Source organism: Borostomias antarcticus (assembly GCF_949987555.1).
Source record: "Borostomias antarcticus genome assembly, chromosome: 6".
NCBI classification, from domain to species: domain Eukaryota; kingdom Metazoa; phylum Chordata; class Actinopteri; order Stomiiformes; family Stomiidae; genus Borostomias; species Borostomias antarcticus.
The window spans coordinates 20,697,729-20,723,270 of record NC_140239.1 but is presented as its reverse complement, the minus strand read 5'-3'; the positions used below and the strand labels follow the sequence as shown (position 1 = coordinate 20,723,270).

The following is a 25,542-nucleotide window of genomic DNA, read 5'->3' as shown; positions in this document are numbered from 1 at the left end:
CTGCCACAATATTTCTGCCCAGTTTTGGGGTCCTGGAGGCATGCAGGTCCTGGGATCACCCTCTCAGTGCAGTGGATGATGTGCTGCAATCTGCCCTTATCTTTATCATTGTCATGCAAGGTTAACTGCTCACTTAAAAATAAAAAAAATCTTACTCTGCTTATTCACATGTATGTAATTTCCAGCATATGAAACAGCTACGTACACACTTGACTGAACTCTGCACTACTAGATCTGTTTGAACAAGGTTTTCCATTGATGTACCTGTTAAATAGGGTTCTGTCTGTTTTACAAAATTAGAAGTCAGGGGATTTTCTCAGGGTGCAGAGCTGAGCGCTGTCTTCCTGTTGTGGTTCAGCGTTCTTAATCACATGATGAAACTGCAGAGCTCTGTGGTTGGGCTCTTTACTATAGTCGACTGGTTGTGACCTATTTTGCCTTCTTTCTCATCACTTCTACACCATTTCCTCTTCCAACATGACAGACATCCGTTTAAATGCAGCTGAGACACCTGATACAACAGGTAACATCTAAATACAAACACAAGCACAGTAGCCATCTGGAAACCTGTGTATTAATTAATGTGTGTGATGAGTACTGAAATACGTATGTAGCTTGGTAATGCACTTTTTAAAAGGAATCTTCAGACACCTGCTTGATTTAGGGAATAGTAAGTGTCAAAAGTAACATTTTATCATCCAGAAAAAACTATTAACTCTGCCTACTGTATGTATTGGTGCTTGATCCTCCGAAAATCTGTGTCCAGATATAATAAAGAGTAGGCCTACACATGCAGATGGAGAGCCGTCACGACAGATTTGTGTGATGGGATGAGGCTGAGTCAGGTCCACTTGGAAATCCCCTGGGAGACCAGGACTATAAAGGCTATCTAATGTTTACAGCTTTACAATGACTAGACAGATTGGACGGTACACTGACATTTAAACTGCTGTGCTGGTGAGTCTTACGGCTGACTTCATTATCAGGAAAGAGAGAAACGAAAGTCAGGAATGGATAGAGGTCAGAATCACTGGATGAGTGATGGAAAAGTATTGGCAATGCTTCTTTGTCATAATTCCAAATTTCCAATTTCTTGATAAGGTGTTGTTGACAGTAGTACACTGTACAGTAAATGACAGCTTCAGTGGAACTTCCTAAACGGAATGTCAAATGTTGGAAGTTCCTCTTGCTTGGCTTGGGGAGTTTGACAACCTGACTCACTGACCCCCCCCCCCCCCCATGTCCCCGCCCCAACCAGGAAATCCCAGGGTGTACCAAGAGTTCTGAGTAGGATTTGACTCATAAGTCTGAGCAAAGCTACTGTGACTGTTTCCATGCCTGTAGTGTGTAGCGGTAACCCTAATATAGGAACGTACTGTCTCACTGTGTGAAAAGTTCATAGAGATTCACTTAAGAGTCACAGGAAATAATGGGGAAGTCACAAGACGTTGGAACAGACAAACACACAGTCAAAATCCATTTATATTCATATATATTTTAATAACTCATAGTGTTTTGCTCACATTGAAAACAAAAGTATAAAAAATAATATCTCTGGTCTGTGTATTTACAATATGTTACAGGATGCTTTTCATAATATACATGGAAATAGGAGAGTTCTTTTCTGAGGTCAGATTCCTGGTATGTTGAAACTTCCACAGGTGTGAGCTCCATCCCGACCAATCAGAACACCATCTTCAGCCTGGTCTGGGGCCAGCACCCGAGGGCCCGTCTGCCTGGGGCCAGGGTACCCCTGTACTGGAACTGGACAGGACCAGACAGGCCAGCAGCAGCTTCACTGAGTTCACAGCACAGCATAACACCCAACACCTCTACTTCTCGCCAAACTTGATGTCATCATACATCTGTGGAGAACATGAATTAAAAAACACGTTAGTCATCTGGGATATCAACAGTGTGCTACATTTCTGCGGGCCTAAGTCTGTCCAGGTGGGTTGTGGGACACGCCTGTGATACAGGTTTGCTGTGGTGGAACTCACCTCGATAGACATGTCCTCCTCCTCCTCGCTCTCCTCCTCCGCCTCACTCTCCGGCAGCTCTCTGAGCTCCTGTGCCGTCTTCTCGTAGAGCTGGTTGTGGATCTCGGTGTTCTGCCTGCCGTAGGTCAGCTGGCAAGGCGTGTAGCCCCCGTACGTCAGACTGTTGACGTTTGCCCCCAGGGCCAGAAGCCGGTGGACCAGCGAAGGGTTCTCGAGGTCAACGGCCAGATGGAGTGCCGTGCGACCGCTACAGTGCTCCTACGGGAATCAAAAACACAAGAAACCTTTTAGTTCCTTTTTGTCTGGGAATGAGATTGGCCTTTTTCCCCACCTCGTCAATAGAGGTGTTTAGATACACAGTGGGGATGCTGCGTGCTGCTGACACCCACCTGTGCGTTGATGTTTGCTCCCAGCTGAATGAGGCTCTCCACCAATGAGAGGTAGCCGTTGATGGACGCCAGGTGGAGGCAGTTGTGCCCTGTAACAGAAGGGGACAGTGTTATACCACCACATTCTAACCAGGTGAGATATACTGAATGAGGTGTGTGTGTGTGGGGGGGGGGGGGGCTATTGATACTATAAAATGGGGGTGAACGGGTATTATAAGACAGGGAAGGGTGCGTGATGGGTACCAGGGCTGTGGTGGCGTGGTGCCCATAAACTTGCTAACTTACCACTGTAGTTGTTGAAGGTGAGGATGGAGCTGAGGTGCTGGGCTGAGCAGTTCTGGGTGATGACGCTGAAGCAGGCGAGAGAGCCCTTCTTGCAGGCGATGTGGAGGGCCGTGTTCCCGTTGCCGTCCACTAGCCGAGGGTCACAGCCGGCCGCCAGCAGCCTCTCCACCAACTGGGGTTGTTCTGTGACCACGGCGAGATGAAGGGCAGTCTGAGGAGGAGGGGGAATCAACATGCGGTGAATCACACATTCTGTAAATAAAATGTTTCACTTTTTTTTATGACGTGAGATGGGGTGTTTAAGATGGTTTTGGTGTATTTTTAGCCAGCTGTTTCACTATGTGATTTTGAGTTAATTGTTTATTTAGATAAACCCCAATACATGGTAAGTGGGAGTGTTTATTAACCAATTACAGTGTATCTTCTTAATAGCCTGTCATATCTCTCAGGTCTTTACCTGTCTTTCGTTGTTCTGTGCGTCCAGGAAAGGGTCGTTGTGAGAGAGCTTGATCATCTGGAGACAGTATTCTGTGGCTTCGTGGATAATGGCGAGGTGGAGGAACCTGTGTGGAGGAGGGGAGACTGTGTTAAAATAGTGCGCTTCAAATATACGCAGAGGAAGTGGCTGAGGAGAGAGAAAAAAACTGAACAACGCTGAGCACTAAAGTGTTGCGCAAGAGTGGATTTTTTTCTCTTTGGGTTATTTCCACCAGTTGTGGCTTGACACATCAAGAGGCTTTATCAGTTCCTGGCACCGCGCCAGGGACTTTCCTGAACGCGCAGGACTGACTAGCCCCGCCCAGGCTGCGCTCTGTGCCAAAGTACACTCAGCAGGGTCGCAAGACCTTTTGTTTACGTGCACATTTCTAATAGCGTAGACTAGGTTACATTTCAAGGATATGATTTTGTAGCTAATTTGTTATTTTAGGCCAAAATGCACATTTAAATGATGCATTGCTACAGTCTACCGCGGTCTGACAACATTTGGTTTCTTGAATTATGTCCATGTTTTTTTCTCCAAAAATTGCATAGGATACTTTAAGCTGCAAAACATGCAATCAATATGAAATACCAACTTACGTGTCTCCGTCCTCAGTCACTGCATTCTTCCAGGGTTCATTGCTGCGATCGCTTGGCGTATGTTCTGTTGAGACTATTCTCAACTCCTCGATCTCTTTCCTTATGCTATTATATTCATCCTCTTTTAACGAATCCAGACCGCTATCGAAGCGATCTTCGTGGCAAGGCAACACTTTTCCGTGTTTAGACTCCATGTCGTCGAAGTTGTAATCCGTTTGGTTGTGGTCGGACACTCTGTAGACATCCATAGCGAAAGTGGCTGAAACGTAAGTCGACTGTTCTCTGTAAGCTAACTTTGATCGAAGTGTTCTGGAGAGGGAGGTGCTTCGGGTTATATAGACTACTCGTATGGGGAGGAGTAGGGGATTTCCAAACTAGGGAAACTCGACTGGGGTTTTTAATGGAGAAAATTCCCCTTTAATAGACTCACAAGTAAGAATGAAAACCTGTAGTTTCCTGCAGACCTACGTTGAATGAATAAGATATGAGCACGAATGTTATGTTTTGTGCTAGGGGGAAATCATTTTGTCTTTCATAATTTCTCCAGATATTTGCAATTGAACCAAACACAAACGGTCTCGCGTAGCCTATAGCACACAGGGTTTCCATAAAATGTCACTGATTGTGAATGATGGGCATTGAGATATTGGAACATTTATGCAAATGATAATAGGCCTACATAATTAAAAAAAGAAGAAGATGATGAAAACAGAGAGAAGAGTGCATGTCTGCAAGCGTGCAACATGTTCTTCTCAGTCTGCTAAATTGTGTGCATAATTTCAGGCAGCTATGATTTGGGAGCTCGTAAATTAAAGTTCCTGCGAATAGCTTGGAGGAGGTGAATGACCAGACCAGGTTAACACCAAACTGATGTGTCAAAATGGTCACTGTATGCTACTTTCTTAATCCTGACTAAACTATGAGAAATAATGTTGACGCTTTCCATAGACTCAGCTAATTCTACAAGGTCACTCTCTCAATGAAACCCAGTGGTACAGAGAAAAAAAAGCTTCTCATGGACAATGAAATGGACAGTGTGGCCATTTCACACAGTTCTGGACCCCGTGAGCACACACACTCACATTGCACATACCCAAATATGCCCATGAAATAACTGTTCTAAGTTTCCCCAGTAACCTAGTGTAGCTATTGAGAAAAACCATGGAAACAACCTCTGTCAACTTTCTTAATTTAATTTCCCCTGACATTTGCCCCTATTATTAGGATGTGAATATATATGGGGGTGTTCCACTGGAGGGGAACTTCACTCTGACAATTAGAGAAGAAAAGCCCAGGACCAGCTCAGCTTGCTCAATGACGGGGAACTATCAACATAGCAACCATCTCCAAGAGCAGTAAGCATTCACACCTTTGAGGGACCATAGCCTACTCCTCGAATGCACAAGACACATACTCACACACACACCCTGAGGTGTGATGTAACCACACACTGTTATGTGTGTGTGTGTGTGTGTGTGTGTGTGTGTGCGTCATATAGCCCAGTGAATGTGTCATGGGGGCATTGAGAGCACACCCTCTTCATTGAATTATGGTAGATTCCACATTTTTCTGTCTGCCAAAAGGAAATCTAGGGACACTGTGTACTTTTTTTCACTGTACTTTCCTTTTAAGTGACACATTTCAGGATGTTGCTGTTATGGTATCTGTATGGTCAGATATTAACAGAGGACATAAATATAAAATGGAGCTTCCAGTTGATGTTCTGATTCTACTGCAGAGCTCTACCTGCTTGTCTTCTGTTTGCTTGTGGTTTCCATGGACACCAGCTCCTGGTACAGGTACCAGCCTCTCCTATCAGTCATGTGACTACTAGCTCTGGTCCAGGGTGTGAGGCCGGAGCTCAGCCTTACGCCCCGTCAAGGTTCATACATTTCTCCATTTGCTTTTTTTCTTCTTCTGATTTTATCCCAGTTTTCACCCAATTTGGTAGCCAATCACACCCGACCTACTGTCCAATTGTCCCTATCGCTGCTGTGGAGGGTCCGTCACACAACCCCATGGTCGGCAATTCATAAGAGAGAGACAGCTACCTGACTATACATTTCCTGGTAAGCCTTCAAATTGGGGACTAAACAACAAATTTGACATGCCGCACAGCCAATTTTCAATCACTTACAAAGTATCTTACTCTGGAATGACTACCTTTATAGCCAAAACATCATCATCTTTTAGACATTTTAAGTATGAATTGGGGGCCAGTCTGATGAATCAAACCACCCAATAGCCTCCTGCATTGTCATGTTGTCTAATCATGCACTCTCACACACACACATACATTTACACTCATTTGTTTATTGTTGTTCACAGTATACATACTATTCAGTGAGGCATTTTTATAAGCCCACTTGGGTTTAAAACCTGTCTGGCACCTGCTTTTTTCTTCTTCTTTTTTTAATTCAGTTTTTATGGTACGAACAAATAAACCTAGACTCATACTCATCATACCAATGCGCTGAGTCATGTTACAGTGCTTCAGTCAGCAAAGCATTCCTGTCACATTGTGCCCACATTAACTTTGTAGTTTCTTGTCTGTTTTCCATACTAGTCAAGTTCCCCGTAGTCCAGTTCTGTCTAAGAATAGATTGATCAGCTGCCTAGCTGTGAGGACATTGTAGCAATTACAACTTCACAGACGCTTAACAAGAGAGTGTAAACGCCTATTTAGAGTATGACATAGCAGTCTTAACTTAGTGGAAAGAACAAGGCAAGAGCGCATAGGTTGACCGTGTTCATCATGCTTTCCACAGGTTCACAAACCGCTTAACCAGTAAAGATGCACTCGAGTGACACTTTATGCAAGCATACACCCACGGTCCCTGGTTACTTCTTCCACTTTTAGTTATGTGAATCTGTGGTCTCTGAAAGTCCATTTCAATATAGAAGGCAGTCATATGGCACAGTTTGTCATCTAGTTTGTGTTGAATAGACATCCTTTCTGGTCCTGAATCAACTCGTGAGAGATGAGTCACATGTCAGACCACTAGATCACAGGGACTTCGCCCTTGCCCCGCTACCAAGGTTTATCATTTAAAATGTAGTTGTGTCGGATGTATTTTTATGTAATTTCACATGAATGGTTTCAGTCAGAGGTGAGAGAGTTAGTGAGGACACTGATTAGATATGTAGACATTGTCATTGGTAAAATATCTGGTTTTGCCAGAGCACATTCCCACAAAATGAGTAAGCCAAGGTAGGCTATTTTGGAAATGCAGGTCATCATAGATCTATTCTCTGGCTTTCTCGCTCTCGAGAGTAGATGGGGAGTGGAGAGGAGTGGAGATGGACAGCCATACCTGTTCCTTGAATAGACTATGCCTATCAGGGGCTGGTGATTGTCTTTCATTTACCATTTCAAGATCATGGTTCATCTTTTGAAAAGGAAACAAATCACTGTGCAGACGGCCTTCTGAAGCGTATTGATTGAAACCATGAATTGAGATAAGTCCTTGGAGAGTATGCCTCCACTCATGCTCACGGGGTTTCGTACTGAATGTACATGCGAGATTTTCGGGGAAGTGTGGGTGTATTTCGGGGTAGGGATTATACCTTGCACCCGGCAACTATTTCCCACGGTAATCTACCTGAGGTTTGAGGCATGTGCCATGACCCACGACTCTCGCCAGCGGATAACCTGCCTGTCTCACTGTCCAATTTCCATTATGGTTGAACTTGAACTAATATTTGATTGTCAAACACTAGGACAGGTTTTATACGGTGCAAAGCCAGATATTAGGGCTTAGATTTGACCCATGTCACCTCCTCACCTCCTGGCAAGGGACATGTTTGAGTCTCAAGAGACCATTAGCCAAGTACCGAAATGCCTTTTGAAAAAGCTTTGAGAGCACATGGACTGAACGCAATCATGCCAGGTCACCTTTCTGTGATTCTTCTTTTGTTTTCATCTCTGATCTCCTTTAGGCTTGAGTGCCTTGTGTGTGTGTGTGTGTATGTGTGTGTGCGTGCGCGCATCTGTGTGTGTACATAATGTGCAGTGTGCGTGTGTGGTGCAGTACACGTCTGTGTCTGTCTGACCATTTCAAAGGATGATTGACACAGTTCACATAACCCACAGGCTGTTTTGATGTAGTTTATTTGAAGCATGATGTAATTGGTAGCCTACCTTTGATCTGACATCCATTCATTAACTAATGACTGCCTGCTGTGCAAAGCAGACATAGCCCATGTTCTAAACTAACACATCTGCGCAATAACGGCCATGATGCCGTCTCAGTGCACAACTTTGTGGTTGCTTATTCGACAATACCTCAGCAAAATCTTATCTCTTACCCTGACACACTTACAAAGCAGTGCTTGCTAAAAAAGAGAAAATTAGAACAATTATTTATGCAACCTGCATAAGTAGCCTAAATGTCCTACAGTAGATGAGAAAGAATAAGTCCCCTGACACAGGCCTAACACTCAAGAACTTCAAATCAACACCAACACGAGTTTGTTATTTTTAAAATGCATACACTTGTACAGTATGGTGTTGCATTCATTAATTTGACAAATTGTATATTTTGGAATTACAATCAAGAACAAAAATACTTTTTTCCCTTTTTTCACTGCCACGTGGGAGTGGACGCTCTCTTCTGGTTGCATGAGGAAAAACAGGACAAAGATATGTCCATGGAATATAGAATAGATAGCCTCAGACCGCCCTGATCTCGTGCGCTCACGTTGTCATATGCGTCCACTCGACAGAAGTTGATTATTGAAGATCTCAGCGGAGTGTAGGCTAATGAGTTGACAATTCTGTCTGATAACAGGATAGGTTAATTGGGGAAACACTGCAAACCCTAGAAACTATATTATTATAATATCTGATGCTGCTTTACAGATAACAGTGATTGTGACGTTAAAAGCGTCTTCGATGTGCGCTCATCATGTGCTGAGTTTATTTAACCAAAAAGACTACAATTCCCAAAAGCGAACTTCCTGTTCATCAACCATCATGTGTGCTCTTGGGGAGCCAAAGTGTAAAACTACGCCCTCTACTGGTTTGGTTCCCACCGCACTGCATCTTTTGCATCGAGAAAATGTTTAAATAATAATAAATCGATATCAACATAAAACGTAATGACAACACATACCATTTTGAATAGATAAAGCAATAAACTACAAACTTTATCATGTGCCATCACAATAACATGCAGGCACTTTTTAAAAATCTATTTTACGTTTTTGTTATTTTACAGCGAACTACATACTGTAGTTGGGGAATAGGGTTTTGAGTCAGTTGCTCTTGAATTAGATCAGATTACTAGATTATGTAGGGCGAGAGGAAATTTGGTTGATTACTGACCGCTAGATCAGTAAAACCATTCTGATCATTAATGTTGTTAGCATAAGTGAATGGAGAAGAACATAGCAAAAATTAGCATCACGGCTAAGTGGACTATTCTGTTTGGCAAGTGCCGTCTGAGCTTGGTTTGACTAATTTTAGCAAGCTAGCTACTATTGTGTACAATAGTAGGGTGGATAATAGAACACGACAAATCTGACCATATTTGCAGGACAGAACAAGACATTAATCTATTGGCCAGGAAGCACATCTGCTATTCCTGTGTAGCAGCAACACAGGTGTGTGCATCATGGGAACTGTAGTTAGTTCACCCAGTGTTCCAAAAAAACATTGTAAAACATTTGATTCTGTCTTTAACTGCAAAAACATAATCAAAATCGATAAACAATTACTCAATGTAAGTGCCTTAGAAATTATGTAATAACAATGCAATGCAGCCCAAAATATAATGTTTATAAAAAAATTGCAATGCATTTTAATACAACGGTGCGAACCACTAGAGGGCACTTCCGGTGGTCTTTGGGATTCTAGGGATGGGTGAGAATTTGGGGGAATATTGTAGGGCTCTTTTTGTGCGTGGCTGTAAGGCAGCGCACCTAGGATAGCGTTTGTCTGGTTATCATTTCTCTGCATTTCTCTGTTGGCACCACAAGAGGCAGTAGTTCCAGCACACTAGTCCCAGCACACCAAAATAAAGGACACCAAAATCAATCAATCTTCCCTTATAGGTCAGATCCTGTCCCAACCCCAACCCACACTAGGGACTGGAAGAAGGACACCAAAACCAATCTGCCGATCTCCACTGCACAAGTAGAGTAGTGGTGAGAGCATAGGACTCCCACCCGGGATACCGGGGTTCAAAGCCCCAGTGGGGATGACTTTATGGGACTATACCCTAAACCTCCAAACGTTCATCCTTTCACTCCAATCTTTTTATCCCTTACCTTCATCCAGAAATAGAAGTTGAACCAATTGCAGCAAAATAGCTAACGTTACAGGAATCATCAGTGTAACTGCTAGACACTGACTGCTAACATTAATGTTATGGAAGCTGCTGCTAGTTGTTGTGAGCTCATGAGCTAACTGGCTATCCCGCTCTTATTGTGCTGGATTAGCATTGGAAGCATTGAAACTGATGTGTCCAGGTGACAAGACGTATCTTAATTTACCAGACATTATTTCATGTCATTTCAATTCACAGCTAGCCTATTCCAGTGTGTAATAGTCAATATTTCTTTAAGAGCTTTGGAGTTAGGGACACATGTGCTATTCACTGCCCCCATGCAAGCTGTGAGTTAGAGAGAAAGTTAAAAGTTGAAGCTTCAAAGAGACCGCCACCACCACAGAAGAAGACTACCTCGGAAAAATAAATTCACTCGGACAAAACGCGTCTTTAATTAAGTTATTTAATGGTAGCGCCGAGGCTTCAAACCCCAGCATTTGTTTAGATAGACCCTTTTGCTTAGGTAAGTGAAGTTTCATGTTTATCTGACACGTAACTATGAGCGCCTCTCCTAAATAGGCCGACACCGATTTATTTAGACGGCGAAGTGAATGGAGGGTGAAAGGACTGTAGTCTGGCATGAGCGAGCATGCGACTACAGGACTGAAAAGGGCTACCATTCCACCAGTCCTGAACAGAAACAAGCCAGCCACGCACATAAACCAGGCTTGACCTGGCCTGGTTGTCTTTCTTGCAGCTACGAATTGGTCGTCGGATTTAGCTGGTTTCCTGCTTCATATTGTAACCTGACGTGCGATATGCCTTGATGTTACTCCGGTATGGTAGGTGGCGGTATGCACTTTAGGTTGGTTCGCGATCCGCCATTAAACTGAGTGAAGAAGAGGAAGAGGTAGAGCCAGTTGATTGGTGGATTTGGTAGCCATGTTTTCAGTCCGCTCTGTTTTAGTTGTGTGTAGTTAGCCAGCTAGCAAGTTAGCTGTCCTATCTCGAGGCAAACCTAAGCTGTCCTGTTCTTTATAAGCAAACCAGCTCTCCTTATCGTCCTTTACTTCACAGATAATCTACAACATAATGCCCGTTCATTCCAAGAAGGACAGCAATCACGAGGAAATGGAGGTCGATTTCCCCGAGCAAGACGCCAGCAGCACAGACGAGGAGGACACGGTCAGTTCGTCCGTGTCTGAAGATGGAGACAGCTCCGGTAGGGATTCGAGCCAGCCAGCAACCTGTCAACGCTGTGGTCATTGTTCTTGTGTCGCAAAAGTCGCTTGGGTAATGCATTTGCGGATTGTTCAAAGGTGTTGTGTTGTGTGTGCACACGCATAGAGATGGATGACGAGGACTGCGAGAGAAGACGAATGGAATGTCTGGACGAAATGACCACCCTGGAGAAACAGTTCACCGACTTGAAAGAGCAGTAAGACGTGGCTGGATAATTATTCTCTACTTTTGCGCTGCAAAATCTGTATGAATACTGACTGGTACCTGCCCTACATACGCATTAAGATACTGTGCGTGTGTGCGCGCGCGTGTGTGTGTGTGTGTGTGTGTGTGTGTGTGTGTGTGTGTGTGTGTGTGTGTGTGTGTGTGTGTTTGTGTGTGTGTGTGTGTGTGTGTGTGTGTGTGTGTGTGTCACGCCCAGGCTCTACAAGGAAAGGCTGAGCCAGGTGGATATCAAGCTGCAGGAGGTCATGTCTGGCTGTGCTCAGGAGTACCTGGAACCCCTGGCCAACCTTCAGGAGAACATGCAGATCAGGACTAAAGTAGCCGGTCAGTCCCTCACTAGGCTCTAGATCAAATGCTTCTATGTTCCGACACTGGAACTCTTCTATCTACTCCACCAGAATAGTTAGGAAGGCTAAACATATTACATCTGATCCCTCTAATCCAGCTCACCATTTAATTAATCTGCTCCCATCTGGAAGGAGATACAGGAGTGTTAGATGCAGAGCAACTCGATTTGGAGATAGTACATATCCCCAAACTATCGGGCATCTGAACTTGTACTAAAACTACCTCAGGTGCGCTTGGCACCTGCTGCACTTTATATGTGTTTGTACTACTTGTACTGTATGTATTGTGTGCTGTTGTTTTGATGTTTGTTTCATGTGATGAGCGAACCTGACATATTCCTATCAACTTAGTGTTGACATGGTTAATAAATTATTGAATTGAATTAAGTCTAGTCTCTCCTTAACTGTGTCCCAGACCTCACAAGGCTACAATCTTTAGGCACTCTAGGTTATAGTTCATCTCCCCTGACCACACTGTTATTCATAGATCCCAGTAGAGGTGAAAGAAAGTGTCTTTTCTCGGTAACGAAGACCCCTGAAGTGTGTAGAGGCTGAATGGATGCCTTACTAAGATGGATGCTGTTTTGTCTCCAGGGATCTATCGTGAGCTGTGTTTGGAGTCGGTGAAGAACAAGTACGAATGCGAGATCCAGGCTGCCTGCCAGCACTGGGAGGTGAGCAGTCCAATCAGTGGGTCAGTCTGGGGTTAAAGGTCAGATATGTGGGATTGACCATGTTTAAAAAAATATATATATATATATATTTTTTTTTTAAATACAAGAACAGGACTTCACTGCAGTGTATAAACAGAACCTTCTTCCGCATGCACAATGGCAATGTCAAAAACAGTACAAGCAGCACGCACGCGTACATGGGTCTAGATATTCTGTTGGCCCAAGAGCCTCTAACTGTATGTTCCCAGAGCGAGAAGCTGCTCCTGTTCGACACGGTGCAGAGTGAGCTGGAGGAGAAGATCAGACGTTTGGAGGAAGACAGACACAGTATTGACATTACCTCAGGTACTGGAGACTGGGCATTTATACACACTTACATGCTCGGAACTACTAGCAGTGCACACTGGAAGCGGTAAAGGAAAATATGTCAAAGATCGCTTTTACTGGGAGTTTTCCATTGGCATTAAAAAGGGATGACTTTGATAGTTAGTAAATGGTTTGGACGGACGCTCAGATGGAATCGTACTACTGTCTTTCTAACTTGATCGGTCTCGTTGCATTCTAGAATTGTGGAATGATGGGTTGCACTCACGGAAGAATAAGAAGAAGGATCCGTTCTGCCCAGTGAAGAAGAAGAAGCCTGTCGTCGTCTCCGATATCCTTTCTGTCTATCCCTCCATTCTCTGGTCCGTCTGTTATGTGATGCTCCACTGAGGGTCCAGTCACATTAAGAGACTGTCTGTGCCATTACCAGCTTCCCTCTCGGTACTAGTCTCGCGGGCCAGACGAGTCGACCTCCGGTCCGGATTGTCTACTACGTCTGGTATTCAGGTGCTGAAATTTTGTTTGGAGTTGGGGAGGAAAACGGGCAGATATCCCGTCAAAATTCCGTAGAGAGTAGTAGACAGTCCGGACTGGAAGCGTTTTTTTAAGAACTTCCTTTTACAAATTCTAAGCAGCTGAAGTCCAGACTCTCCCCTCTGTAGAGAGTCTGGCTCTGAGACTATCTCGGTACAAAATCTTCAATTTATTATGGGATCAGTATAAAAGCATTTTGTGACATTCCATCAGATATCAGCATTAAATATCTGTAATCAGGGCTTCTTCTCTGCTTGTTAGTACACCAAACCTCCACCCCACAGTTTCAATCATGCCTTGTCCGTTTACCTTAACCACTGTTAACGTCCATATATTGTTTACATGCTACAAGACCTGGACATACTTGAAGACTGGACCGCTATCAGAAAGGTATTTGTCAGATAACCAAAGTGAAGTCATGCCGTGTGTTTTGAGGTGTGGTTTTATTTTGGTCTGGTGTTTGACCTTTGAGCTGGTCTGGTTCTGTATGCCCCACAGGCGATGGCATCGCTGGGACCCCACAGAGTCAAGGGGGATGGTGAGAATCTCCCTAGAACACATCATACTACACCCTCCTATAATACATGCTACATCCTCCCTGAACACATCATACTACATCCCCCTAGAACACAGCATACTACACCGTCCTAGAACACATGCTACATCCTCCTAGAACACATCATACTACATCTCTCTAGAACACATCATACTGTACCACATTGGCCTAGAACACATCATACGACATCCTCCTAGGACACATCATACTACACCCTCCTAGAACACATACATCCTCCTAGAACACATCATACTACATCCTCCTAGAACACAGCATAATACCCCCTCCGAGAACACATACTACATCCTCCTAGAACACATCGTAGTGCACCCTCCGAGAACACATACTACATCCTCCTAGAACACATCGTACTGCACCCTCCTAGAACACATACTACATCCTCCTAGAACACAGAATACAGGTTCCATGCCAAAAAGGGGCGTCACTGCAAAGGTGCGTCCCTGTTATTCCCTCGGCTGTCCATTCCTGCGTCATGCTTTTGACATGCATGATTTGATAGAAAACTGAAATGAGTCTAGTCTGTTATCTGTTTTAAATCAATGATTCAATCAATTTACTAAATGAAAAGGCCAGTTGTTGATGTGTTCTAGGAGGATTTTTTGCCTCTGGCAAGGGAAGTCTATTTACAGCGTCTGTTTATGAAAGCAAAATAGTCTGTTCTGACTCAGAACCCCAAAATGTGTTCTAAAGTAGAAGGAGAATTAAACTTTTTACAGGGATATGGGCCTAATGGTCAATATAATTTCTTGAGCACCACCTTTATTGTGACTAAGCAGCAAACCGTCAAATGTTGGACAGACAAAAATAGTTTAATACATGTGGGTGTGAGTTGTATTGCAGAAATAACCACCAAGGGAAACTGCTGGTTTCTTTCTCATAACTTTCTAAAAGGGCACAGGTCATCAAAATATACATGCTGTAGAAAATAGGCATTCTCTCTATTCCTTCAAATATCTCCACCTCTTACAATAGGAAAGAAAGTGTCATATTGGGCTATACAAAGGCACATTGTGTTATTATACAGTCAATGCAGTTTTTCAGCATGAGGTATGCTACTTAATGCTGCAGGTCGAAGGAATAATAAGCAATTCATGGAGGTTATCCTGTAGGATGAAGTGCTCCATCGTACACAGTAGGCGCACCACCCTCAACAGGTGCTCTTGAGTGGCACGGTAACACAACATCGACACAATGACAACATGCACAATGCTCTCAAGGCCTTGAACTTGAGATGGCTTCTTATCTATGATTCTGTCATTAAAGCCTTTATTTACACAGAGAAGAACACACTAACCAGTAGAATAATTATTGTATTTAGGGCTGTAACGATTATTACATAATCGTCAAACCACGGTTATTTTTTCTGACCGCGGTTATGAAAAATATGTAATAAAAATTAAAAAAAACTTTTTTTTTCGTTTAAATAAAATACAAATCTGTTGCAGAGTTAATATGGTAGCAACCCTAGTTCAATGGAATTCTTCAACTTGTTGGCACTTGTCCTATACGTTCATAGCAACTAATGACAAGAGACACTGTATTAAAGAAGTAAAGAAGCACTGATGCATTGTCCACTTCATGTGCTATTTGTATACTCCAAATTTAATTTAATCTTAGTTTTTCAGTGCTTTTTTTATTGAGGAGGATGTATGTTGTATGTAAATGTTGTTAACATTCATGATATTAAAGAGGCGTGGTTTTAAACCACAGTTTTACTTCATAGGCTGAGTACTTGTGTTATTAGGCCTACATTATCTGGTAAAAATGAGTCAGAACTCGGCACCCACCCACCCTCACTCACTCCCTCTCTGTCTGTCTTTCTTCTCATCAACCTTTCTCTCTCTCTCTCTCTCTCTCACAAACACACACACTCTCACTCAAATCATGCGGACATGAGCATCAGTGCCAGGGCCGGCCCGTGGCATAGGCGAAGTAGGCGGCCGCCTAGGGTGCCAGATCGGCAAGGGGCCCTAGTGGTGTGATGCGAGCACCCCCCCCAATCAACAACTCTGACAATTATTGTAATAATCGCAATTATTTTTCGGACAATTGAATGTTAATCAAAATTCATAATCGTTACAGCCCTAATTGTATTTTATTATATGTACAGTAATGAAATGAATGACGAATTTGATGAAGTTTTGTTACTTTAATATGCAAGCTATGTAGGTTATGCTAAATAAAAGGCCTACCTTTCATGTCACACTGCTGCTGTAACAACCAAATCCCCCCATGGATATTAATAGTCTTATTTTATTTTATCTTTAATATAGCAAAGACAAATACATTCTTAAAACTCATGATTATAAGCTGTCCAATGTTCACAATGAATGAATCGACAAGCAATTTGAATGCCTTTGAACGACTTATCATATTGCTTCGGCTATTTCAAAGGCATTAATTCAGATTAGCAAATATTTAAAGTACCGATTATAAGCTATCCAACATGCTAAGCAATCGAATGGAATCGAGCGCGCCTCTGTCCATACGGGCCTGTTATCGCGGGAATAACTGGTCGCGACAATAGCCTGGTGCGGTTTATGGATGGCGTGCCTTTGGGCTGCAACGCATCATACTACATCCTCCTAGAACACAGCATACTACATCTCTCTAGAACACAGCATACTACAGCCTCCTAGAACACAGCATACTACATCTCTCTAGAACACAGCATACTACAGCCTCCTAGAACACAGCATACTACATCTCTCTAGAACACAGCATACTACAGCCTCCTAGAACACAGCATAGTACTTCTTAGCATACTATATTCCAGCATAGTATACATCCTAGCATCAGCAGCTTCACTAAATGACACTCTTCAGATTTGCGATAGCAGGTCTCACACTGTTTTGTCCTTTCTGTCTTCACTCCTCCTCCCCTCCCCCCCCACTGGCCCCTCCAGTGCCTGTGAAGCCTGACAGACACCACCATGTGGCCAGATGGGAGGACGGCAGACTGTTCTATGACAGCCAGTGGTACTGCAGAGGACAGGCCATATGCATCAACAGGAAGGACGAATACCCCACCAGGTAGGGATGCGCGTGTGCTTCCATATATGCATTACTTGTGTGTTTGTTTGTGTGTGTGCGCGCGCGCGTGCGCCCTTCTATGGACGTCTTATCCTCCGCTATTCTTCCACCTCTCCCCAGTGCCATCATCACCACCATCAACCACGAAGAGGTCTGGTTCAAACGTCTGGACGGCAGCAAGTCCAAGCTCTACATCTCTCAGCTGCAGAAGGGCAAATACACCATCAAGAACTCCTAAAGTCCCCTCAGCCCGCCCAGCCCTCAACACTCTGCCCCCGGGGTGGGGGGCTGTCTGGAACCTGCCAGTGCCTCAGATCCTGCCCCCCACATCATGGTTTTACCCTTGTGTAAATATGTTTGTATGTCGATGTTCACCGATGCCACCAGGCGTCATTCTCTGGACCGGAGATTCAGTGCTGCTGAAAGGGAAGCTGATTGGAGGGATGGCTGGCTGTGATCTGGGGGGGTGGGGGGGTCGTCGTCGTCGTCGTCGTGTGTGTGCCTTCCTGACAAAGATGATGCCCGAGTCCTTAGCCGTCAGCGCGGAGAGAAGCCTTACTCTCGTTTGAGCTGTGAGAAGGTCTTGTCAAAGTGGGATACTGAATGAGCGGGTGAATGGGAACCAGCTGTATGGTCCAGTGGAAACTGTAATGTGTACGTTTCATTCAGCTCACCTGCTGCACCACAGGGTCATTTCACCCTAATCAACTGTTTTTAGCGGTACTGAAATGCCAACCCCACCACTACAAGTGGACTAGATAGCCTAAATCAAAGGCACTTGTAATCACAGCCAGTAGTGTGTCTGTCCTCTGTGCAAAGCTGAGCTGGCAATGATAAACTGTTAAATTCACTGTGAGCCTGCAGACCCCCCCCCCATCTACTGCTTTCGCCACGTATCCGCTAGCTTGGCCTATACACGACTCAAAAATGTCCTCTGGATGTCTCTCGCTCTCTGCGAGTCACATGGCTTGCATTAGCCAGGCCGTGTGTCCATGCCGTCCTGCCACACAGGCCCCTGTAAACAAACACTACGCTTAGTATATTACCCACCATGCCTCGCTGACAAGCTCAACTGACTTAGCCCTCCCTCGTCCCCTGCCAGTCACAGATAGAAACCTATTCAGGACGGACACAGCATCACGTTTCGTCATCCGTTATGGGTTCAGTTCGATACGTTAACGGTTCTGTTTGAGACCCTCCGAGTCTCTTGGACAGTAGGGGCCCCTGAGCCCGCTGTTAGGAAGCGGCGCCCAGGCCAGACGAGAATGATACTGACATTGAGGCAACTGTACGAACAATCTCGTCATGCCCGGTTCCACTGTTGCACATTTGAATAGTAATGCGTGCGTGTGTGAGAGAGAGAGAGAGTGGTGTGTTTGTGAAAGGGAATGTATGTGAGAGTGAGTGTGTGAGAGAGAAGGTGGACGTTGCCAACATTTTCAGCATTATATCTGCTCAAAACTATCAACTGCCAACAGTGTTGTACTCAGAGAACTGAATTATCATGAAATAATTGATATTTAAGTCGTCATAAAGCCAAATGTTGCATTACTATCAGTTGACAATAGTATGTTTACGTTTTATCAGTTTTTAGTTTTTTTTTTTGGTAGAAAAATGGTCTGTAGAAAAGGACACAGGATTCTGTCACTCATTTTCACATTGTGCCAATGCATGTACAGTGAATAAAGTATTTCATTTTGTACCGGAAGTGTCACTTGATCACACAACAGACTGTTCCATAACATGCCCTGCTACAGTAGCACTGCGGTCTGTGATGAAGACTATAGTTCCGGCTAGGCCTGATCCCACCTCTGTAACAGATAGCTGACAGAGGCTTGTCGCTTGCAACTGCACAGTTTGCTCATGTAGTGATGAATAAGTCTGCTTGTCTTCGTGCCGAGTCAGCCGGCCAGCTGTCCTCAGCGGCGCAGGTTAACCCGGGTCAGCTGTTCTCTCTGGGCCTCCAGAACAATCTGGCTTTATCAAATGAAGTTTCTTCACCTCAGGTGGTCAAGGTGGATTCATCTTTTCATTCCAAAGCACCCGGCCACCCCCTAGGATTAATCTGCAGAGGCAGTATCGCCTGACGGTGCTCAAACCCAAAGTCACCCCCAAGTTTACTCTAGGCATGCCCGCTTCACCACCTGGCTTATTGTGAAAACGCTGAGCACGGCTGTTTGATAATGGATGACTGTTTGCTGTGCTGTTCAGCCTATCAGCTATAGTCTCTGCCAGTGAGGCACTCAGAAGATTAGCACGTATTGGGATCGATTCAGGATACACTCGTATATCTCTAACGTCACCCTCCTCTAGTCAGAAAACGGAGCAGAAAACTCGGGAAATTGGCTACTTTTGGTCACTTTTACATGAGCACAGATCTAGAATCTGCTTTGCTCTGCATAACAATCATGCTCACTGGGAGAACTGAAAACATCTGACCTATCACTTCCCCCCCTATCCTGCAGTAGTCGTTGGCTGTCAGTCCTGGTGCAGTGCACAATGCAGTACCCGCCTCCTGCCAGGTGGTGTCAGTAGAGCTCCACAGCGCAGACGCAGCGCGGTGCTGGACGAGAGAGGGAGGAGGTCTGTCTGTATCTGGGGCACTCTGCTGAAGGAGGCTCCCCCAGCTGATGAAGGCTTGGACAGGGGCTGTTGTGCTGTAGAGGCAGGGCTTGACACGCAGGCAGCTCACTGGCCTCATCCGCCGGCTTCTGCTGCATGGCAGTGAGGGGGTGGTTTGGGGGGGGGGGGCGAGAGAAATCCCCGTCCCTGCATCAAAGGCAGTCGCAGGACTGTCTGTCTACACAGGGAAGCTCTCTAGAGGGTTCTGAGTCAGCGTGAATCTGTCTCTCTCTCTCTCTCCTTCTCTCTCTCTCTCTCTCTCTCTCTCTCTCTCTCTCTCTCTCTCTCTCTCTCTCTCTCTCCCACTGTCAGAGTATTTACCACTGAGGCTGTTTCAAGGCAGAGTGGTTCTAAGTACTGGGGTCTGGGTACTGGTTTGCGGGTTCTGAGTACTGGGTTCTGGGTCTCTGATTGGAGGTGAGTGGTGCTGAGCTGAGCTCCATGTATAGTTAATGAGTAACCTGAAGCGGAGGGTCATTGGGACCTGTTTACTGCCTAATTAGGCCGTGTGTGTATTATGCAGTGTAAAGCTTGGTTCTAGATGTAAAAGCTTGTACCCAGAAAGTGACCTGCACACACATAATTCAGAGCAGTGTGACACTTCCGGCCTAATTAGGGACCAGTGTTGCAGTAAACAGGTCCCAGTGACCCTCTGCTTCTGGTTACATGGAACTCAGCAGCACCCATCAGACGCACAGGACCAAGGACCCAAAACCCAGGACCCAGAAGGACAGACTAGAAGATCAGATGTTTTCAGTTCTCCCAATGACTGGCATGTGGATTATGCAGAGTAAAGCTGATTCTAGATCTGTGCTAATGAAAAAGGATACAGAGAGAGAGAGGTGTTTGTGTAAAATAAGAGAATTAAAAATGCAAGATTTCATAACTCACCACAGAGACCGAGTGAAGGTGTTCATTGCCAGAGAAAGGAAGTGTTCACCAGGCCTGTGAATGGAAGAGGGACTGTGCCCTCCAGGTTGAATGTTTCCAGCTTGGCACAGACATGTGACACTCCTGACCAAACTAGCCTTCTCTAGGTGTGTACGTGAGTGGCGCTGTAGCAGTGCCCTAGAATTCACCATTAGCCGGCATGCTGTATCACCTATCTCTCTTTCACACACACGCACACACACACCACTAACACGGTTGGACTGCTTTCACCTGCTCAGTGTGAAGGGAAAGGAGAGAAGGGGAGAAAAGAGAAGAGGAGAGGAAGGGAGAAGAGAGGAGGGCAGAGAGGAGAAGATACTTTAGACCATCAGTATCACCTACCAGCTTCCTCTCACTGGGCAGGTGACTGTGACACTGACCCTCTTACCCAGACGCATATCACCGCAGTATGACAGCTGTAATATGGAAAATAGCACCTGTAACCTCTAGTTCCAGCCAGCTGGTGGCAGTGTTGTAGCCATGGGGTTTACGTACTGTGTAAAAGGTATCAATTTGACCGTCTCCACCCAAGCACACAGGCTCAGAGCATGGTTGATATGGAAATGCAGTCAAATTTTCAACCGACTCCAGCCTGAATTCACCTCATGTTTTTTTTCATATTGTAGAGGTTGTGTGTGTGTGTGTGTGTGTGTGTGTGTGTGTGTGTGTGTGTGTGTGTGTGTGTGTGTGTGCGCGCGTGTGTGCGCGCATGTGTGCGCGCATGTGTGCGCACCTGTCTTTGCATGTGCATCCGTGTGTGCCTGTGTATGTGTGTGTGTGTGTGTGTGTGTGTTGGACTGGATGCAGACTTGAGTGGAATGAGGAGGAGGCACACCCAGCCGTTTGGCTGCAGTCCTAATTGGACGTGTTGACAGGATGCTGACAGAGCACATCTCAGACAGGTACTCTCTTTCTCTGCTCTGATCTTCTGATCGCCTCCACTGAGGAATTCCCCACTGTCCTTATTTCACCAGGAAAACACAGGACTTCTGAGCAGGCCTCTGACAAACCACTGAGACATGAAAACACAGGACTTCTGAGCCTTCAACAAACCACGCAGTGCTTTCCTCTCTCTCTCTTCTCACTACAGAAAAGAGAGGATACTGGCAAGGAGCCATGTTTAATGAGGTGGTTCTCAGCTTAGCGGGTTGGGGTGTTTCAATCTCTTCTTTGGCACACACGCACGCACGCATACACACACGCACACATACACACACACACACACACACACACACACACACACACACACAGGCCCATTTTGATGGACAGCCCAGCTCACTGGAGGGCAGCGGGGTGTGTGGTGTACAAAGACAGTGCTTAAGCAGCATTTTTAGAGAGACCGTGTCCAGAGATATGATGGTTGCCTGGGGCTATTGTTAGAGTAGAGTCAGAGGACAGAGGTTACAGTGCATACTCTACTAAATGGACATAGACATTTTCAGCGCCGTGACTACAAGAACCCTCTGAAATAAGGTTCCATACTGAACCCCACGGTTCCAAATAGGACCTTTTCAGCTCCATAAGGGGCTGTTCAGAACCCTAAAGGGTTTTATATAGAATCTATTTTTCAGATGATTATTCTATTGTTACAAACAGTTCTATATACAGAAGCACTCTGTTTTGTAGAGCTCCCTCTCTGTCAGTTCACTTGGTGTAAGTCTCAAGTGACACATATCATTATTGGCTAATATTTCAAACATAGAGATTGAGCTCTGGTCATATAGAGATTAAGCTTCGGTCACATAGTTAAACTCCTAACACCATCTCTAACGTATAAAGCCATGACTCAGGTTTCAGAAGCAAGGCATTTATTGTAAAGCCTACATAGACAGAGCCTGCATAAATAACCCTAACTCTCGCCTACATTGAGACATTTACTGTATAGCCTACATAGTACAGCTGCTTATCTCTATACGAACCTTCCAGAAGACCAGGGGGGTGATTTGACCCTAATGCCAGCATCATTTGGGAGGGTTAGTGGGTTGGTGGTTGGTTGGGTAGTTGGTGGGGGCGTTGGGTGGTTGGTGGGGGGTTGGTAGTGGGTGGGGCGTTGGGTAGTTGGTGGGGGCGTTGGGTGGTTGGTGGGGGGTTGGTAGTGGGTGGGGCGTTGGGTATTTGGTGGGGGCGTTGGGTGGTTGGTGGGGGGTTGGTAGTGGGTGGGGCGTTGGGTGGTTGGTGGGGGGTTGGTAATGGGTGGGGGGTTGGGTAGTTGGTGGGGGCGTTGGGTGGTTGGTGGGAGGTTGGTAGTGTTTGGGGGGTTGAGTAGTTGGTGGGAGCGTGGGGTGGTTCTTGGGGGTTTGGTAGTTGGTGGGGGGTTGGTAGTTGGTGGGGGAGTTGGGTGGATGGTGGTGGGTCCTCTCCCTCTCTCTTTCTCTCCTTACTCTCTGGTGTCTTGCCTCTCTCTCTTCCTATCTTCTTCTCTTTCTCTGACAGTCCCACTGCACATTTCCTTATGAAATAGCAGCTTTAAGTGGCAGTGTTCAAAGCGATCCCCTTACAACTCTAATGGCGATGCACAAGCCACAACACTGTCTGCGCTGGGTTGCTTTAGAAAACACAATGTCTTGGGTTACAGTAAATGATGTCCATGCTCCAACACAGACAGGCGCTGAAGCAAACATTTTAACAAAATAGGCCAAACTCCCCTGCAAAATTAGATATGGACGTCTTTGTAGATTATATTAGTATTAATTTCTGCATTAAAACTATACAACTGTCATGTATTGATTAGATAATATATTCAGCTGAAACTCTCCAAATCCTTTCTGCGGCAGCTGAAAAAATTCAACCTGCCGCAAACCATGATGGTTCAATTCTACACCTCAATCATCTAGTCCATGGGTTCCCAAACTCTATCAATGTGGGCCTCCTTTCTGAAAACAGTGACACACCCGCGTCCCCCCAACCCCCCAAATTTGTCCATTTAGCAAGGCAGCGTTAGCTAGCCCATAACGTTACACAGCTAAGTTAGCTCGGTGGCACATGTTGCTAGTTAACGTTATGACGTTTTCGCACAATACATTCATGCCTGCGGGGGGAGGCTCTCTCTGCACTATCCACAATTTTATGATACATCTCTCCCATTATTTATTTCGATCTTCTGACCTTTAAAATCACATTTCATTCATAAAAACTATAGCCATTTTAAAAATAAAAAACATGTTTTTCCTTTTTTTTTCTTCTCCTAACCATCCCTCCGCGCCTCCCCTGAATTTCTTTGGGGCGCCCCAGGGGAGGCCCGCCTCACAGTTTGGGAACCCATGATCTAGTCCATCCTCACCTCCTCCATCACTACCTGGTTCCCCGCCGCTACATTCAAGGACAAGACTAATTTGCGGCGGGTGATACGCTCCGAGGAGAGGGTAATCGGCAGCGCCCTGCCCTCCCTCCAGGCCTTGCACGACTCCAGGGCATTGAAGCAGGCCAGAAAGATCATGGCTGACCCCTCCCACCCGGGCTATGGCCTCTTCACATCGCTCCCCTCTGGCAGGTGGCTGCGGTCGTCAAAGACCAAAACTGTTTGACACAGGAACAGCTTTTTCCCAACGGCCATCAGCCTTATCAACAAGGTTCCCCTTTGACTCTCTCCCCCGGCTCCTGCAATTCTTGCACTAAACTGACTACTGCACTTTGTAGTCCAGTTGCACTGCTAGTTTTTGCACTATGTTTGTATCTTACACTGTCCTGTTCTGTTCTTGCATTTGTCCATTGTTGTATTGTTGTAAAGCATCACGGTGTCGCAAAAAAAATCCTATGTATGTACAGTATAGTACAAATGGCAATTCTGATTCAGCTGTATTGACACAGGGGCAGAAAAGTTCAACCTTATGTGCCGGTTTAGACCTTTTCTTTTGTACACAAGTATTGATGTTGTGCAGGGCAACCGCCCCTATTCCTGTGATAATGAGTGAACAGTTTAGCAAACAGCAGTCTACTGTGCTGAGTGCTTTACAAACCCTTATGACGTCCGTTTTATCTGGAAGAGCTTCATCGAACTGTATTTTCAGTTTTTGTGGTTTGTAGGTTAACAATGAAACTGTACTATTCATGTTGTTGAATGTGTATGAGTTCATTCAGCGACATTCACTGTTTTGAGTTTATGGATCTTGGTTTGCAGAAATGTGCCAAATCTATTGAGGACAACTTGTGTAAGTAATAAAACAGAAGTAGGCTGGATGTGCATCAGTAATCCATATGTATTGCTGCTTATGTTGTAGTTAGGTTTCAGTAAGCTATCACAAGTTCCCCATCACAAGTTCTCCATTCATCATATCTCTTTCAGGATCCAAGGCCGCTCTTGTTTCTGTTAATGACTTGACACAAGTCACCTTCCTCCCAAAGATACTGATAGGGGACAATAAATGTTTTGAAAACAAATCACTTCTGTGTTTTGATAACATCTTTGACATATGAAAACGGGGGCAGTTTAGAAGTGCTGCTCTCGCTTAGTTCTTGCTGGCTGGGGTTTTCACTTTTCTGCTGGCAAGTGTGTGCGTGTGCATAATAGAAAACAAGGAATATATACAAACAGTATGTGTGAAATATAGGATATATAGAACATACATAGACTGTATAAATATGTATAATAATACTCACATATACATACATACATACACACACCGACAGACACACGCACACACATACACAGGATGGACTTCAGTTTGTCCCTCATCTTCCTCTCCACCACAGCCTTCAGGCTGTCCAGTTGTTGCCCAACAACAGAGCCTTTGTCTCCCCAGACCTGGTGCTGCCTCCCCAGCAGGCCACGGCAAAGAAGAGTGTGCTGTCTACCACAGACTGGTAGAACATCCGTAGCAGCCTGCTACACACACCAAAGGACCTGAGCTTCCTAGGGAAGAACAGTCTGCTCTGTCCTTTCCTATAGAGGGCCTCAGTGTTGTCCGTCCAGTCCAGTTTGCTGTTCAGGTGCACTCCCAGGAACTTGTTTGAGTCCACCATCTCAACTTCCTCCCCCTGGATGGTAAAAGGGGTTCGGGTCCCACTACATGCTC

At 45.1% G+C, this 25,542-nt stretch overlaps 2 protein-coding genes across 2 annotated transcripts; one reads left to right on the top strand and one right to left on the bottom strand.

Moving 5' to 3' along the window:
* Window positions 1-1,557: 1,557 nt before the first annotated feature.
* On the bottom strand, window positions 1,558-4,042 carry nfkbiaa (nuclear factor of kappa light polypeptide gene enhancer in B-cells inhibitor, alpha a). Its single transcript, XM_084439972.1, has 6 exons — window positions 3,755-4,042; window positions 3,132-3,237; window positions 2,675-2,885; window positions 2,390-2,478; window positions 2,001-2,258; window positions 1,558-1,865 (listed from the first exon to the last, which is right to left on the bottom strand). The coding sequence occupies exons 1-6, from the start codon at window positions 4,000-4,002 to the stop codon at window positions 1,833-1,835; spliced, it is 945 nt and encodes a 314-aa protein (XP_084296098.1). The 5' UTR covers window positions 4,003-4,042; the 3' UTR covers window positions 1,558-1,832.
* Window positions 4,043-11,028: 6,986 nt separating this feature from the next.
* On the top strand, window positions 11,029-17,231 carry LOC311310342 (breast cancer metastasis-suppressor 1-like protein-A). Its single transcript, XM_084439793.1, has 10 exons — window positions 11,029-11,245; window positions 11,371-11,461; window positions 11,687-11,814; window positions 12,432-12,511; window positions 12,760-12,856; window positions 13,077-13,166; window positions 13,695-13,759; window positions 13,868-13,907; window positions 16,852-16,978; window positions 17,099-17,231. Exons 1-10 carry the CDS (start codon window positions 11,116-11,118, stop codon window positions 17,214-17,216), a joined length of 966 nt encoding a protein of 321 aa, XP_084295919.1. The 5' UTR covers window positions 11,029-11,115; the 3' UTR covers window positions 17,217-17,231.
* The last annotated feature ends 8,311 nt before the right edge of the window (window positions 17,232-25,542 follow it).

Excerpts from the sequence above, each read along its gene's own strand:
- nfkbiaa (XM_084439972.1), bottom strand. The coding sequence starts at position 4,002 with ATGGATGTCTACAGAGTGTCCGACCACAACCAAACGGATTACAACTTC. Across the intron at positions 2,886-3,131 it reads CACAGAACAACGAAAGACAG|ACTGCCCTTCATCTCGCCGT; the intron begins GTAAAGACCTGA and ends CCTCCTCCTCAG. Across the intron at positions 2,259-2,389 it reads GAGCAAACATCAACGCACAG|GAGCACTGTAGCGGTCGCAC; the intron begins GTGGGTGTCAGC and ends TGATTCCCGTAG.
- LOC311310342 (XM_084439793.1), top strand. The coding sequence starts at position 11,116 with ATGCCCGTTCATTCCAAGAAGGACAGCAATCACGAGGAAATGGAGGTC. Across the intron at positions 11,246-11,370 it reads TGAAGATGGAGACAGCTCCG|AGATGGATGACGAGGACTGC; the intron begins GTAGGGATTCGA and ends GCACACGCATAG. Across the intron at positions 12,857-13,076 it reads CAGTATTGACATTACCTCAG|AATTGTGGAATGATGGGTTG; the intron begins GTACTGGAGACT and ends GTTGCATTCTAG.